The 18,030-nt window shown below is 41.4% G+C and overlaps 1 protein-coding gene across 9 annotated transcripts in view; it reads left to right on the forward strand.

The window, feature by feature from the left end:
* Window positions 1-18,030, forward strand: part of ETV1 (ETS variant transcription factor 1) — a 74,161-nt gene that overhangs the window by 32,405 nt on the left and 23,726 nt on the right. For 8 of the 9 annotated variants that reach the window (XM_027821654.3, XM_043541132.1, XM_043541129.1 and 5 more), the window contains 3 exons: window positions 4,807-4,936; window positions 6,571-6,759; window positions 11,472-11,719. In XM_027821654.3, coding sequence (XP_027677455.2) covers window positions 4,807-4,936; window positions 6,571-6,759; window positions 11,472-11,719 — 567 coding nt within the window. The remainder of the gene's footprint in view (window positions 1-4,806; window positions 4,937-6,570; window positions 6,760-11,471; window positions 11,720-18,030) is intronic. The other variant, XM_043541133.1, reaches the window with a different exon arrangement.

Consider the following 18,030-nt stretch of genomic DNA (forward strand, 5'->3'; position numbering starts at 1 on the left):
TTGACTTGAATGGCGAGTCTGCATGAGTCAGGTAGTCGGGATTAAGGTGTTGATTGCTGACAATAGTCAAAGGAAGACAGTGCCTCAGACCTAGTGGCGATGGCCTGTAGCGTATATGTGTGCATGTTTATATATGCATGCCATTTATGAGTTTATAGCACAGTGGAGTTGTTTGCTTTATTAACTTTTCCACAAAAAAAGCACTTTTTAACACACACACCCACGCCTCAGGGATACATTATACAATGCAAACATAAAGAGAATACAAATTAGCACATTACATATCAAGAATGTGTATCTTTTTATAAGGCACGTAAAGGCACACCAGACTTACACAGTGATCCATTTACTGCTAAATGCAATGAGCCAGATCATGCTTGTCTTATGTCAGCAATCATGGTAACTTCAAAGGGACCACTACTAACATGAGCAGTGCACTGAGCAGGATTAATCCGGACTAACCTTACTCTCACAGGTAGACCAGTTGCTCACAAAGAATCCCAGCAACTCATCCAAATAAAGTTTGTAGGATTGGGCCCTTGTTTTATAAAGGGTCATTTTTATTTTTTAATTTTTTTAGTTTGGAGGTGGCCATCTATGAGTAATTAAGTATTTGGGGTGAAATCCTGGCCCTATCGAAGTCACTGGCAAAATTTCCAGTTATTTCAAAAGGGTCAGGATTTCTGGATTTTACCTGGTGAGTTTTGGGGAGGAAAGGCCTTGGTTATTTTAAATACCATTATTTTTTTAACTTGGATGTATGGGTAGCTTGCTCTTTTCCAGTAAGAATACAAATATTTTAAAAAAAGCAACCCCACTTTCCACAAAAGTACTTCATGGTTTAAAAAAACTTAAATTCAGTGTAGCAAAACAAGAAATAATATTAAATAGATACAAAAAAGTGTTGCAACCTACAATGAACTGTAGTGTGTGTGTGGGGGGGGGAAGGAATGGCAGTGAAGATAAATAGGTATTGGCATTTTGAATGCTTAAAATTTGTCTGGTTTCAGAGTAGCAGCTGTGTTAGTCTGTATTCGCAAAAAAGAAAAGGAGGACTTGTGGCACCTTAGAGACTAACAAATTTATTTGAGCATAAGCTTTCATGGGCTACAGCCCACTTCATCGAATGCAATTTGTTAGTCTCTAAGGTGCCACAAGTACTCCTTTTCTTTTTAAAATTTGTCTGTTGTGGTCACTCAGTCCTCATCAGCCAGCCTCAAGGTGTGGTTTGAAAGGTCAAGTAGCCATCACAGAAAAAATGTAACAAGTATATTCTCAGGATCTCTTGTCCTCTCCTTCCCCTTAAAGTGCCCATTTAAGGAGTGGTGGATGGAGTTTTGCATGACAAGTGGATCTGGGGTGTTCCTCAGGAGGGCTTTACATTTTACAGCTATGTTATCTGTCCTGGCCATAGTTAAGGTATGGATCTAATATAAAATCGCTTTGGACTGAACTGTGTTCCCTACATGAAAAGAAGGAGTTAACCTGTTTCATTTGATACACTTCACCCTAGCTCATAAAACTTGGAAGAAGGTGGGGTAAACTTTAATTAAAACTATAGCACAGATGCCTTCTAGCGCTCTGCCCTGGGCCTAGCTAGGACTGTACTGTAAGCAAAATAAAATGTACCTCTCAGTGGAGGCAGCAGGCTGGAGCCGTGTTCAGTGAAAGTAATTTAATTAGTGTTGATCATGACTCCAGATGATGGTGATTTGATAAGGAATAATTTAGTACTTAACAGCCTTTTACATGCACCAACTCCGTGTGGGAAGGTAAAGCAAATTGCGCAAAATGAATGTGCTGCTTTCACTTGTGCTTGTGCCGGTGAGCTGGAAAACTGCCTGTTCGCCGAGGTTCAGGCTCTCAGCACTGTGATGAAATACCCAACCCGTTCTGCATGCAGGGCCGCGGTGTGGGAGTCTCTGTACTCCCGTTATTTCAAAATAAATAAGGGAAGTCATTTTTCATAACAGATTAACTCTGAGGAAGCAGTAAAGTCAAAAAGAGAAAATAGAGCAGCGTGTGGCCTTTGTGCGACTATGCAATTGTTGGCTTTTAAAATAAAAAAACCTGTTGCATTCATAGGTTAACTTGCAATAGATTCAAATCAGAACAAGTCACAGACTTAAGGTAAGAGCCAGAGATACTGGGCCTGTCAGAGGTGGAACACAGTCTCTGTGGCCAGGACAAACAGGATATATCTACAGTGCAGTTAGACACCTGTGGCTGGTCCGTGCCAGCTGACTCAGGCTCGCACAGTAGATGTCTGGGCAAGCTGGGCTGCAGCCTGAGCTCTGGGCCCCTCCCAGCTTGCGGGGTCCTAGAGCCTGGGCTCCAGCAAAAGCCCGAACATCTATACCTCAGTTAAACTGCCCCACAGCCCAAGTCCCGTGAGCCAGAGTTAGCTGGCATGGGTTAGCCATGGGTTTTAATTGCAGTATAATTTGCATCCTGTCCTTAACTTGGGTTACCAACATGGGTTAAAATAGTGGTAAAGACACAGCGACTCAGCTTTTAACTGGGGTTTGCAGCTAGAGTTATATAGGGAAGCCTGGGGTTGAACTCAAGCTGCTGACTTGAGTTAAAAGCAATGTTGCTGTGTCCTCCCTGCTATTTTAACTGGAATTAGCTAACATGGGCTAGCTAACCTGAGTTGCGAACACCCTTTTTTTGTGGTGGAGACATACGTGGAGTCTGAACCTACATGCTGACTCCTGGTGGGTGGATAGGTGGTTGTAGGAGTTGGCACACAGATGTCTTTTCAGCTGAAGATCTGATCCTGCTCTCACATGGGTGTAAATTCAGATGTAACTCTGTTGAAGTGAATGGAATTACATCAGTTTCTTCTTGTGTAAGTAACTGAGAGAAGAGTCAAGCCTTAAGAGGGGGAGAAAGTTGTATTTAAAGAAATATTGAGTTTCTTGTTGTTGTTGTTTTCATTTAAGACAGATTTGTCCAAGCTCTGTGACAGAGTGGGGAGAATTGGCAACTAATCAGGAGCTCTGGGGCCACAACTAATTTGCATATACATTTACATAAAGGGCTAGATCTTGCTCATCATAATCATACATGGAGTCTCATTTCCTCCAACTCCTCACCTGATTAATGAGAGTTAGATTTGGCCCCAAAACCTTTGATTAAAAATAAATGTACCCAACTGTTGTACTTACATCATAGAAATTGTGGTTAAAGTACAGTACACCAGCAATAAAATCCTGTAGGATATCAGCATTGTTCTACCCCGCAATGACAGGGAAAGCCTGACCATGGACCACATTTTGACCTCTCATTTAAATTTTGGCGCCCTTAATTGAAGAGGTCCATTCAGACTTTCCCTTGGTTTTCCTCCAGTGCACGTTCACTTTTAAGAAGACTGCATGATCTGTTGCAATATATATTACTTTAGGAAAATGTATATGTGTGTGCACATGCTCAACAACCCCCCCCCCACCCCCACATTTTGGAGCAAGCATATGTCAAACTATCACTTTTAAGATTACATGCAAGTGAAGGAATGATGTAAAGCCTGAGGGTACATAATAATGCTCTGATGCTGCACTGACATTTGCTAATGTGGACCCCGGAATGTGTGGGGAGTCCCTCAGAAGTCACTGAAACTCCCCAGATGTACAGGGTTGTAGGAGGATCCCAATGTGATACAGGTGTCGAAAGCTGAAATTTCAACAGGATGTTCTGGTGATATCTGACCACAAGAGTTAAGATGAAAGGTTTTAGGCATGCTAACAGAGTCCAGAGATGGAATTGTAGCCTCGCTGTGTATTGGACTGTATTTTAAAAATATTTTTTTTTAAAAATTGTCTTTTAGGGCTGCTCTTCTCCAACATTTTTGTACTCCCATGGCCCTATTCTGTTGCCCCTTATTGGATTAGCAAAAGGGGTTGAGGTAATTCTGAGCTGTCAATGTAGATGCAGATGAGCATCTTTTACCTTCATTTTGGCTAAGGTCGACCTTGAACTACAGAAAAGGTTAACAAGGTTAACAAGCTAGCCCTATCCTGACTTTGACCTCCTTGCCCAGTTTAGATAAACCTGTGCTTCTCATTCATATTCCATTTCTGTCCCATCCCTTCCTCTTGCTGCCTTTGAATACACTGGGTAAAATCCTGGCCACATTAAAGTCAATGGCAAAATTCCCATTGTCTTCAGCTGAGCCAGGATTTCAGCTAATAAATCTTTTAGTGAACTATGTAAGGCTTTTTTATTGTGTACGTTTCTGACATTACTTTGTTATTATAACATCAACTGTTAAGCCTGTAATCCGCTAATTTCGTAAATTTTATTACAAGTTTTCACATATTTTGTGAGACCAAAAAAATTAGAGGTCCTGTATTTGAGGCTCATACATAAGAAATTAATTTTGCAGCAATAGGTGTGTTACTCTTTAAAGTGAACTACTATGCCTTTACAGCTGAAAGCTACCATGCTAATATTACTTAGAAGCATTTTGTGCCTGGGAAGTATTTTGCCTCTGACAACATTTACAGTAGCTAAGCCAAATATAAGTGGGCTGTTATTTTCCTGCTAGTGAGATGGGAGCCTGGCCATCATTCTGTTAAACAATAAAAGTGCTAATAGCCAATGCAAAGGATCTCTGGTGTCTGTTTCTCAATTTGACACCCAAAGAAATGCCTGAAATGTTCATTTCTTCCACTGTGTCTATTATTACAGAGGTTTAATTAATTGTGTTTCATTAGCAGCATCTAACTTGCTTGATAATGCACACTGTTTAATACCATGCTTGGTTTCTAACTCCATGTTTTTGTTGTTGTTTTTATTCCTTTCCAGTGGCTTTTCATGGTCTCCCAGTGAAAATCAAGAAAGAACCCCATAGTCCATGTTCGGAACTTGGCTCTGCTTGTAGTCAAGAACAGCCATTCAAGTTCAGTTATGGGGAAAAGTGCCTGTACAATGTCAGGTAAAGCAACAAGGAGTACTTCTATAGTAGCTTCAGTGAGGACTGCAGATTTAAATGAGGACCGATTAAAGAGAAATAAAACCAAAATAGAGATCTTATAAAAGTTACCTCTTCAGCAGATAACAGACTCATGAGATAATGCATTTAGCTGAACATTGATGGAACTGTTTACAGTCCTATCAAGCACTTAATCATTTTAAAGCAATAATTTTCATTGAAATACTCGTGACTGCACTTCTCCTCTGGATGTAGCCATAGTTTAAAAAATGGGGGAGGGACTCTTGTTTACTGCGAGCTGTGTTGAAAGTACTTTTAAAATGCATTATGCACTTTAGGCTGAGAGAGAGCTCCTGGTAACAGGCGAGAGATTGGCAGGTCTGAGGAACACTTTAGGTATTTGACGACTTTTGCAGATGATATATGTGTGCATTCATGGACAATTTCAGTGTAAAAATAGTATTTTATTAGGCTTTGCAGATACTTTTATTTTTTCAGAAGGAAGTAGTCTCCCTCTGATAATCAGGATAGACAGTAAATGTTTTAATTATTTTAGGAGATAAAAATGGAGTTTGATATCATTTCATTCTTTATGGATGTTATTTTGGTTCAGATTTTTGTCTTCCTTTTCTCCTCAAATGTTAGCAGTTGCTGGGTGTCTTATTGATGTTTTAGTCTATTTGGGAATCTTTAACCCAGTCAGCACAGAATTTTTGTTCACATAAGTACACTACCATTATAGGTATCAGCAAAACCACCTAGATCTGCCTCTTCATGTGGCAGACAGGGCATCCCTGGTGCAAACGTGACAAAACTCAGTCACAGAGGAATGATCTTGGGGATTTCTGCTTTACTTACCAAGGTGGCCCTTGTCACCTATTAGGTACCCTTTTAGACCCCCTTATTGTTTTAGCCCCCACAGATGCTTACTCGTGTGCTGAAACATTGAGCAGGCAAGTATTTCCACTAACTTCAGCTGGACTACCAGTGGTCTTGATTCAGGAAAACACTTATGCATGGGCTTAACTCTAAGCACCTGCATTAGTCCTTTCTTGAATAGGAATGGACTTGTGTACATGTTTTAGTGTTTTCCAGAATCAGGAAACATGTGAATAATGTTAAGCACACGCATAAGTGTTTGCAGGATCAGTGCATCAGTTTTGAGAGAGGAAAAAGTCCGTCAGTGGAGGCTGCTAACATCTGCGTGTGGGTAGATAAACTAACAGAGCTGTATTTTTCTGGGTCAGATTCCTTTTCTCCAGTTGCATTCTTTATTGTCTCACTCTGAGGTCTGTGCAGACCACGGAAAGCAGGGCAGGCTCTTTCTACTCTGGTCCAGCTGCCTATGCTTTGAAATTTTCTTTGTGCCTGTCTCCTGTTAGTGTCTCACTGTAACACCAAATCCTTTTAAAAATACATCTCTGCCCCACAGAGGCAAAGAACATGACCTCCATGTGTAACTGCTAGCTAACTTTTCTGTGCGCTTTTCCATGTACAGAAAAGAGAACTCCCCCAGAACTCCCCCAGGTGCTCTCAGAATAAAAGGAAGATGAATAGGATAATGTTTCTGTGGTACTACATTTTATTTGCAGAGAAATTAACGTCTCACCTTTCCCCCTCCCTCACCCTGCTGTCAGTGCCTATGACCAGAAGCCACAAGTTGGAATGAGGCCCTCTAACCCACCAACGCCATCCAGCACTCCAGTGTCACCGCTGCACCATGCATCCCCAAACTCAGCTCAGACTCCTAAACCCGACCGGGCTTTTCCTACTCACCTCCCTCCATCCCAGTCCATTCAAGACAACAGCTTCCCTATGGATCACAGGTAAAAAAAAACAGAAAACCAATACCCTAATGACCACAATAAAAGATATTGGGTTGGTCCCTTGGCATTGATAGTTAAGGCTGTGGTCTGATTCTGCTACCCTTCTTTGGGTTGAGTAGTACTTGACTCTGTAGCTATTCCCACTGAAATCAGTGGGACCAAGATACTAGTCAGTAATGGCTAAGAGTGGCAGAAGCATCCTTCGTAATTGCATTTCTATAACTCCTTTATAGGGGACTGTCAGCCTGAGATTTCAGCTGTGGAAGCTCAGATTGGCAACTACAGTGTATCAGGGCCTATTTCTGCCACCTTTACTTACCATGAGTGGTACCGTACTCCTCAAGTAATTCCACTGAAGCCAATAGAACTACCTGAGGAGTGAAGTACTACCTGGCATGGACCAGGGTATCAGAATCTGGCCCCATGCTAACAAATAAGTATATAAGATCGTCTAATACACATCTGAATAGAAGGATGGGTATCTTCTGGAGTTGCTGTTAGAGAGTGTAGTGTCACTTTGCATACTCTTCCCTGAAAGGGTGAGTATTATTTTTTGAGAGCTTTTTGAAATACAACAGCTTATAAAAAGGAAATTAAGCTGCCAAAATAAACCATGTTCAAACAATATTAGACTGAATAAAACTCACAAAAGCTAAAAAATCCAGAATTAAAACTGAAACTGTGCCCTTAAGTCACTCTGTTCTGTTTTGCTGTTTTAGAGGTCTCCTGACAATGGATGATCTTTCTTAGCTCACTCCCCTTTGCCTAAGTTTTGCAACACATATGCTCAGGATGGAGTTTCTTATTTTTGCAACTGTCAGTTTACTTGCTTGCATGCGAGTATAAGTAAGATCTTAACCTTATTATTTGAACATGGTTTTGTTTGTTAAATAGCGTGCATACCCATAAATACACACATGTTCAGAGTGACACATTAGCGCTTCAAAAATATATTAAAAAAACCAATCCATGTTGAAATAAAATTAAGATCTTACTCCATAGAGCATATGGGTTCCGATTCACCCCTGCTATGCCAGGAGATGCCGTTTGTATGCTCCTGCACCAGCAAGCTCAGCTGTATGCAGAGGTCCCCCGCCTCATTTCCAGGGAGAGATGGTGGTGTTTCCATTCCTGCTGCCTATTTTGGGTTCTGCTGGGGAAACTTTAAGTTCTGCCTGAGACTATATGAGCCTCACTGGCAGGAGATGGAGTAAGGCGGCACTGAATCAACACATTCAGTTGCCTTCACCAAGATCCTGCCCCATCCTTCTTGGGCTGTGTTGGAACTGTGCAGGTCCTCAACAGAGGGCAGATTGTGGTTTTGATTGCAGGACATTGGGCAAGTGTATTTCTGTAAGAACACCAAACTCAGATGGCTGAGCAGATTTGGCTGAAATTCTCTAAACATTAAATTGCTCTCTATTCAGAGAGCAAGATGGACTATTTCAGATTAACAGGTTTTTGTTTGGAAGCAACTGAAAAGGAAGGTTATAGCGGAAGCTGCATTTCAGCCTAAACATATACATTTGGAGGGCTCACATATACCTTTTCTCCAGTGTGTATAGTTTCTCATGACACTTCGCTTTATAATAGGTTTGTCACATGATGTTTTCATTATATTTACCATATGGTTTGATGCACGCCCTCCTAAGGACATTTTGCATTATGCTTCCCTTCAGTGAAGGAATAATTAGTGAACAACCTTTTAGCAAAGCCCCAAGTAATAAACTCAAAGAGTAAGGCTAATGTTGTGTGGCTAAAAATTCCATTCTTTTTTATTTCCAAAGAATGGTACAGTTTGCTGTGGAAGGTATTTTTTCCTTTCTGTTTTTAATCCTGAATTTGTTTCATGGTCTCCTCCTACCATTCCTTGCTTCCCTTTCTGAACTCAGCGGTGTGTATGCAGATCTTGTAAATATTTTTGTGAGAAGCATATTTAAAGGCCTGGATTGCAGGATGATCTATTGCATTCTGCACAGGTCTGGTAGGAGAGAGGCAGGCTTCCTTTATTAGTGTATTCAAAAAATACTGCTGTTTTAAACAAATCAGTTCTATGGTTGAATGTGATTATATGTATCTATGTAAAATGGGTGTACATTTCTCTGGACCATACATTCTGTGGCTTAGGATAACAGCAGCCTCAAGAACATGCAGCTTCATACAAGGCATGGGTGTATGGGGGACAAATAGTCCTAACAAGTACCAAAAGGAATCAAATTCACTTGTATAAACAAATGGCTTGATTCCATACAAAGCTTCCAGTACAACAAGTATTATTAACTTCCTTTGAGGCTTTGCAAGTGAGCCTGTTTCTTATTTTAACTTCAAGTTGCAATTTTCTGATTCACTCCTTGACAGTTCTTAATGATAATTTCTGCTTCTTTTTTTGGCTAATGAAAAAAGGAAGAGAGGGGAAATGAATGCAGTGCCAGTCAGCCTAACTATTTCATAATATGTTTGCGTTTCTAAGTTTATTTTGTGCAGGTGTAGGTGGAATTGCAAAGCCTAATGTTACGGTGTGCCACTCCAGAGTGGAATATTCTTCATGTTTTTAAACTAATTAAAGTTCAGTCTCCATTGCTGTCTTATTCTTCAGTTGTTTCTACACATGACAGTAAATATTTGGGTTCATGGCAGTGTTTTGATGAAAGTTGAATAGATGTTAAAATTTGTGTTTGAAATGTGTACTTCATAAGATTTATATTGAAGAATGTATTGACCTAACGATCAAATCCTACTCTCCTTCTCCAGCCAATTTTCTCAAAGCGAGCATCTGATTTTACTTGCATGAACCGCGTTAGTTCACTCCCAAAGTACAAGAAACTGAAAAATCATTGGTTTCTGGTCATGTATATTTTGACAGAGGGAAACTTCCATCTCTCTCTTGAAGATGGTTGTGTTAAATAACAGCTTGTCTTACTCTTTTAGGGTGTGTCCACAGTTGGAGTTGGGGGTGTGATTCTCAGCTCAGGAAGACAATTGTGTGCTTGCTGTGATCAAGCTAGTGTGCTAACAATAGTGTGGCCACAACAGTGCAAGCAGCAGTAGGGGCTAGCCACACCATGTATATACCTAGGGTGTTTGATGGGCAGGGATTTGAGGCAGCTAGTCCCTCCCCATCTTGTGCTGCCGTGGCTACATTTTATTTTTAGCGCTCTAACTCAGTCAGAGCAGGGGTGAATATGTCTCCTCGAGCTGGAAATTGCACCCCCATTTCCAAGTATAGACATATCTGTGGTTGAGGGATGGCAGGACAAACAAACGTTTCAGTTTACTTCAAAAATATCCCAGTTACTGTTCTGTGGGTCAGCACAGAGGCAATAGGTCCCAATTCCACCACGATTGTTCAAAACCAAGCCACCTGGGGCTGGCTGATCTCTTCCCTTTATGGGGGGGTGGGGAAGCCATGTGAAAATGTATAATTCACCAGGGAAGCATGCCACTGAGCCTCTCTTTCCTCAAACCTCTGAACGTGCAGAAGCTCAACTGCTCAAATTCAGCACACATAGTTGGGGCTCTGAGGTTTTGTGGGGGGAAACATGCCAGAGCTGGGGGAGGGGAGAGCATGGACCATGCTCCTTTCCATTCTGGTGCATTACATGGAGCACTAACTCCCCTCCACAGCTTCCACTTCCCTTGGAGAGGAACACTGTGTACAAATGGCTGGGGGAGCAATGAACTCTTATGAGCCCCTTGCTTCGATGACAGCAGTATGAGTAGAAGGCCATCCTTGGGGCTGTGTTCTTTTTTTTTTTTTTTTTGGTGTTGTCTCCCAGTAAACCTGTTAGGTCTGTGGGATTTGCAAGGTGCACCATTCCTTTTTCCAGAGGGGTAAGAACTCCTCCCCACTGAGACAGGAATGTGACACCAAGTCTGCAAGGTGAAGCTCCTTGGTTTTTTCACCATGAGGAGACAATTGAGGCTTTTTAACTTTGTGGAATGATGCCCAGATTTTACCACTGACATCTTTATTTGTTTGGAGATGGCATCTGTAAGCAAACAGATACAACTCTCTATTCTTTCATAAGACCTGATTCGCTAAGGTGCCTTTATGCCACGCTGGCAGCATACAGGGGCCACCCCCATGAGAGTGTCCTCTGTGCAGGCCTGCCCCCTTCCTCAGCATGTGGAGAGCTGGTGTAAGGCACAGTCCCTGTTGGAATAGCAGAGGAAGTGTGTATCTTTTTAGACTGTAATCCTTCTGGGACATGGATTGTCTTTAGTCTTTTTATACAATGCCCAGCACAATGGAGCTCAGATCCTGACTGGGGCATTTGGGAAGTACCATAATATAAATATTTACTACTAATAAAATGATAGGGCTATTCTCTGCTTCCCGTGTCCCATAGGGGGCTTTGGGAAGCAGAGTATAGCTGAGAGTATCCCTTGGCGGCTCTAATTTATGCTGGAAATAGGCAGGACCATAAACAGCCCCAGCGTATGGAAAATGTAAAGGCAGTTGAAACCCATCTTTCTCCTTCTGAATTCCTGGCCTGTTTTTAGAAACAGAGTAACTGAGAATTGGGCCCAGAAAATTTGAGCTCTTTTTTTATTTTTTTCTTAATTCCATCTTTTGTTGATTAAGGATAAAAATTTAAAAATTATACCTGGTTTGGAGTTTTGCTTTGTTTTTTATTTACCATCTTGTCTCTTGAGTTACCAAGTCACTCTACCATTGCACTTTTGAGTGACTTCTCTCACTTGTGTCATAGATTTCGCCGCCAGCTCTCCGAACCTTGCAATTCTTTCCCGCCTTTGCCTGCAATGTCAAGGGAAGGACGCCCAATATACCAACGCCAGATGTCTGAGCCAAACATCCCTTTCCCACCTCAAGGTTTTAAGCAGGAGTACCATGATCCAGTCTATGAACACAACGCCATGGTTGGCAATGCAGCCAATCAAAATTTCCCCCCTCCGCTGATGATTAAACAGGAACCTAGAGATTTTGCATATGATTCAGGTAGGTAAGACTTTTTTCTTTAGTTCTGTGAGAAAAATAATAAAGCCTAACAAGGGTTAGGCCAAATGGTCTTTATTCTCAGTGATGTTTAGATGCATCTGAATTCAGACTTGCTTTTTGAAGGATTTTAAACCCCTTTCGTTCATTTAGGCTTGGCAAAGTAGCCTCTTTAGATAATAACGCTGATAAAGCAGTGTAGTGAACCTTGCACTGCAATGCCTTCTCATGTTTGGTCTGTAAAGGACTTCAGTTTATCGAGCTATCTAGAAATTAAATATGAAAGACAGAGGAGAAACTGATGTTTTTAAACTTAGGTGGGTTACCTCTGATGGGTTTTATTTGTGATATGCTATAGGTAATCACACTTTCAAAAATTGTCTCTAAATTTATGCTCACAATTTTATGAGCACATTCATTTTTGTCTGCCAAGAATACGGGCCTGATTCTCCTGCTACTTATGCTCCTTTATATCAGGAGTAACTCCATTGAAGTCCAATGGGGTTTACACTACTATAAAACCAGTGAGGGATACGAATTAGGCAAATCAGTGCTGACTTCTCAATTTGTGTGTAAACTGTTGTGTTTTGTGGAAGCAAATAACCTGTGGATGCCAATTTGCTGATGTAGAAGATAAATTGTTATTAATCATGTTTATTCCAGTAGTGCCTAGGGATCAACCACAAATGGGGTCCCATTGTGCCAGGCATGGGATATAGTAGCAGACAGTCCCTTCCCCGGAGAGCTTACAGTTGAAATCAGTGGTTCCCAAACTTTTTCTGTCACGCCTCCCCCTAACCCATAATGCAACCTATCTGTGCCTACCCTGAGAGCTGCGGTCAGGAGCCGTGGCCTGCAGCTGAACCACAGCCCGGGCCAGGGTTGGGAGCTGGGGCCAGGAGCGGGGCCGTGGCCAGGAGCGGAGCTGGGGCTGCTGTCGGGAGCAGGGAGTGGAGCCGTGGGCGGGGCCAGAAAGGAACGAAACTGGGGGCAGAGCGGGGCTGGGTGGCGCTCCCTTCCCACCCGTCTGTAGGGGCTGGCCTGCGCCCTGCTGCGCCCCTCCCCAGACGTTCCTCCACACCCCCCCTAAGGGAGTGCACCCCACAGTTTGACAGTTCGGGGACCACTGGTCTAAATAGACAAGCCTAACATTGGGTGGGGAAGGGGTGGAAAACACAAGCAAAGTGAATAATGTGAAGACATCATGCTAGTGCCAGGATTATTTTGGTTTTTGAGGGGTGGGTGGGGATGGGGTTTATTTAGGAAGGGATTAGCTGAACTGAAAGACAAGAGAAGGGACTGGTGAGGAGGACAGCAGGTACAAAGAGGAGATGGGGAGGAAGGTGTAAGGGACAAGTGTGGAGAAACTGTGGGATGAGGCAGTTGGGGGCTAGAGCAGACAGTCAACTAGCACAAGGTAGAGACACTTTGAACTGCAAAGGATCAGATCCAGAGCTGAACTTCTCCATAATTGGGGGTTGCTGAGATCCCTGGTTTTGGTTCTGATTCTGATGTACCTCTGTTCTTATCAGAGCAGCACGAGAGAGACTGTCTGCACAGTTAACATGGCCACGGATAATAGAGGACTTCACAAGTCCCTTACAGTCTTCTAAAGCACTGTTATTCAGCCTAGTAAATTAAAGGGTTAAAGAAAGGTTCTTTTGTATGCATGCTTCATACTCGGCAAGGGAAAGGGATCTCCTTATTGCATACTGTTACTTTAAATCTGCGGCAGGGTTAATTTTCATTTCTGTTCCAAATTTTCTTTTTAGAGATGAAAAGTGAAATTTAATCTGAAAGAAGTGCAGTTTTTTACTTCTCTCTTTTTTTCACTGCCAGTGACAGAAATGTTCCATTTTAGAGTAATGACATTCAAGCAAAGTTGTTGTTTCGTTTGTAGATGAATAATTAGGATTTTTAAAAATGTAATAGCTGTGTAACCAGTGGTCATGAAAAATTAATCTCTTGGTATCAGAAAGTATTTTTATTGGCCTTAGAATTACTGCATTTAAGTTGACACATCTGTACACTCCATAAATTGCAGTCAACAACTGTGGTCTGTTGATATTTTGTCTTGCTGCCATCTGTTCTCTAGAAACCATCATTTTCCCATCTTTGCTAAGAGTACATTAAATAACCCCTTAGGAAACATAATGTATTTGTCACTGAATCATTGATTTCATTTTTCACCTATGGATGTTGAGGGGAGCAAATGCCATAGTGGAAAATCTTTTTTGCATGATATTTCCTTGCAGCTCAAATAAGAATACTGAAACATATTTAAAAAGTTCATTGCAATTCACTGAAGATGTTCCTTTTGGGATGTTTTTAAAGGAGCCTCATAAAAGTTCATTGCTTTTGTGCACTATACTTTTATACATTGTGGAAATCTGGTGAATGAAAAGCATTATTATGGAATGATTATAACTCTATTAAAACATGACATTAATTATGACATGGGAAATGGCAGACCAATTAGTTGTAATTATAATTGCAGGTATGCAATTTCTATTGCAGAATATTTGAGATAATGGAAAGAGGGGGAAAAAAAGAAAAATGTCAACAGAGCAGAAGCTCTCTACCCTCCCCCCACCCCCTTCTCCTCTCCCCCTGCTCCTCCTCCTCTTGGAAAATACAGTTTCTCGTATGTGTTGAATTGCAGCAGAAAATTAAGTCTAAATCTTCTGGCTGTCACTTAATAGATGTATATAATATTGTACATTTTATACAGCACCTTTTAACTCAAAGGGTAAGACCCTTAGCTGGTATAAGTTGTCACGGCTCTGTTGAAGTCAAAGGAGCTATGACAATTTTGTTATGACAATTTACATCCACTGAGACTCTGCCCCAGTGTGCTTTAGAAGCTGTATATGTGTGTGTGTGTGTGTGTGTGTATGTATGTGTGTATATGTATTGGGCATCTCAATGGGTTCTGCTGTGTGCTTATCCCTTTTTAAAACCAAGCATGTATATAAGTACTCAAATATAGATGGAGGAGTCTAGCAGCCGATGTCCGTTTTTTGAAAACTTGGCCTAATTATTTCTAGGTAGTTTCCATCAGGGCATGACCCTGTTCTTATCTTATGAAATATGACAACAGCACAGCCTAAGTGGTATACCAGGAGGTACACTGAATATGACCACAATTGTGCCTATGTATGTGTGCAGTATTAAATATCTGCTTTTAAAATGATTCCTTTTACAATTCCAAAATAATATAAATTTCCCCTTCTACTCCCAGTGAATTATTCAAAGAAAACAAATAAGTATGAGCACGGTTCATTCTGTCATGCTGCCTGCTATGCTGATGCCATACAAAATGTATTCTTATTAAGGTTGCCTGACACTTACCCTTATAAGACAATGTTTTTATTTCTCCATAGCTCTGCCAAACTTTAACTGTTTGGGTTGCAATTTTCAATACCGGGTGTCTTCCTCAGGCTGAATGTTTCAGCTAAAACAGCTGAAATTTTCAGCTAAAACAGTTCCACCATTTCTGAGAGAGAAAGCTAGTGAAAAATACATTCTTTTGGCTATGTTAAAAAAAAATCTGGCAATCTTTTATTTGAAAAGCTCTAGTGCTTCCATGCTGTGGAGCAGGGAGTTTCAATTTGTCAGGGGTGGCCTTTGAGTCACGGATGTGCCTTTGCCATCCATGTGAAAATATGCCCAAAGCTGGCCACTTTATAAGCTTTTGAAAAACCATAGTTTATATCTCAGAAGAGACATCTTAGATTTTAGCACTTAAATTCCCCAAAGATTTTGTTAGCACTGGGCATACAGCAGCCTGGAGCAACCCTGCACTTGCAGCGCTGGGCTGCTGTTGGCCAGGTTGGGTGCAAGTACTGGAACTGAGAGCAGGGAACCTATCTTTCATGTGCTCTCAATGACTCCTTTGGGCCCAGGCAGTGCGGAGGAGGAAGCTCTCTGATTCATACACAGAGGGGATAAGAGCTGGACCTGCAAAGTGTGTGTGACCGAGGGGGGGAGAGGGCGGAGAATAGGACTAGATGACCTCCTGAGGTCCCTTCCAACTCTGATAGTCTATGACCTCTATGAATAGGATAGGGAGATGATTGGGTTAAGGAAGCAGTAAGAGACGGGGACTGGGATGTGGAGTGGGGATGGATTGGGTGGGCTAGGGGACTGGGATTAGATGTCCAAGTCAGGGTCAGTGACTGCGTGTGGAAGCCTGAGGGAGACTGGGACTGGCTGAGCAAAGAGATGGGGAGTGAGAACCAATGCGTTGAGGCAAAGAGATGAGAGGAGTAGGGGAGACAGATCTGATGAGGCTGTAGGGGGAGAACAGGGACTGGCTGGGCAAAGAACTGGGACAAGGAGCCATGGAGAGGCAGAGATTGGATGAGTATCCTGGAGAGGGAGATTGGGACTGGGAGCCAATGGGGACAGGAAGTGGGGTTGTGGGTGGCGGGGAACTGGAAGCCATTGTAGGGGAGAGAGATGGATTGGATGATTGGATGAGTGTCTGGAGAAGGGAATGGGACTGGGATGAGAAGCTTGAAGATTGGAGACTGAGACTGGCTAGATGAGGAGAATGGGATTGAGACAAAGAGCCAGCAGCTGGTCAGAGATAGGAGTGGGATAGGGACAGGTGGAGGTAGCAGGGCAGAAGGGGCAACCTTAATTCTGACATGTCCTAACTTTTTGAGTGCTTGACTTTACAACCTTAATGTTCTTTTAACTTAGTTTTTTGTGCCAGGCTACAGTGTTATATGTGTGTATTTAAAGATAGAATGGGAACAAAATAAAACCTTTTAGACACCCTCCCCGTCCCCCCAAATAGTGTTTAAGTGTCATTGTCATTTTTAAAAGACTTAGGTCAATGTGAGTGAAACGAAAAAGATTCCTTCCTATGCTTTGTTCAGCATTTGTGGCCATCACTGGGGAAGGGGAGAGGGCTGGTGACATTGTTTAAATTTGGAGGTCTGCTGAGCCACACTGGTAGAGATGCTGAATTAAATTTTGAAGCAAAATGTATTTGTTGGGGACTTATTTTATTTGTCTAGGGTTTTTTTTAACTTATTTTGGGAAGAAATAATAATTTTATGTGTTTCTACTGTATGGTTGTTTTTTTAAATTGGGTTAGATTTTGGGCTGTGAACACTTTGGAGATGAAGACAGAAGCGAAGGAGAGAAATCCAATTGTCAATCTAAGCCAGTGCAGGATTGTTCCCTACAAGATATTCTCCATTGCTTTGTGCAGACTGGTTTTTAAGTGACACAACTGTTGGGATTTCTACTACTTCCCTAAATTATATTGTTGATTTCCAGCAATAATCATCTAAATTTACAGATAGGTGAAGTAAAAGAAGTGCTATTGGAGCACTTATTAGACTTTGATTTGAGGATATTTACTGTGTATATTCTGACATGTGATGTTGGCAGTTTGTGTTTTAATGATTTTATCATAGAATCATAGAATATCAGGGTTGGAAGGGACCTCAGGAGGTCATCTAGTCCAACCCCCTGCTCAAAGCAGGACCGATCCCCAATTAAATCAAAAGCTTTAACTTTTTGAATCTTAAGTATTTTGAATCTTAATGATAGTAAATGTTGTTTACTGTCATTAAATAATTTATTATCTGACATCCCCCATCTCCATTGCCACACCCCACCTTCATATTTTCCCACCACTGTGAAAATTTAAATGGATAAAAGTCGGGGGAAAATGTTTAAAAATAAATATTGATACTATCCATCAAGATTATAAAAAAATAAAAATTGAATTCTGCCAAGCCTAACTATATAAGTGTTAAATATTATTACTGCTGTTGTTTTCATTCCCTTAGGAGATTATTCCATAGTCTAACAGACTTCACAGTTAATAAATATTTCTTAATAATGGGCTTAAATTTTCTTTTGATCAATTTAATTCCATTGCTCCAAGTTACACCTCCTTGAATCATACTAAACAATTCCTTGGTATTAACATACCACCTCTAAGTCTTTGTAGGCAGTTTGCATGTATTCTCCTAGTCTGTCTGTGTGTCTAGTTGTTGAAATCTTGCCTTATAAATCCTCTAGCTCTTAATCCTGCTTTTCCTCAAATATGCTGTGATTTCCCTCCTTCTGTTATTATGCTGCTCACAACTCTGTGCAATATTTTCTGCATAGTCTCACCAGTGTTCCATAAAGTGGAACTAATACTTTCCTAGAATGTGATGTAATGCTTCTGAATGTGTAGCTCAAAATTATGTCCTTTCTAATCACCGTACTGTTGTGCAACAACATATATAATGTTCAGTTCACGACCATGGCTCCGGGTGAAACGCTGGCCCCGGTGGAGTTTTGCC

This window comes from Chelonia mydas, chromosome 2 (assembly GCF_015237465.2).
Source record: "Chelonia mydas isolate rCheMyd1 chromosome 2, rCheMyd1.pri.v2, whole genome shotgun sequence".
Classification (NCBI taxonomy): Eukaryota; Metazoa; Chordata; order Testudines; family Cheloniidae; genus Chelonia; species Chelonia mydas.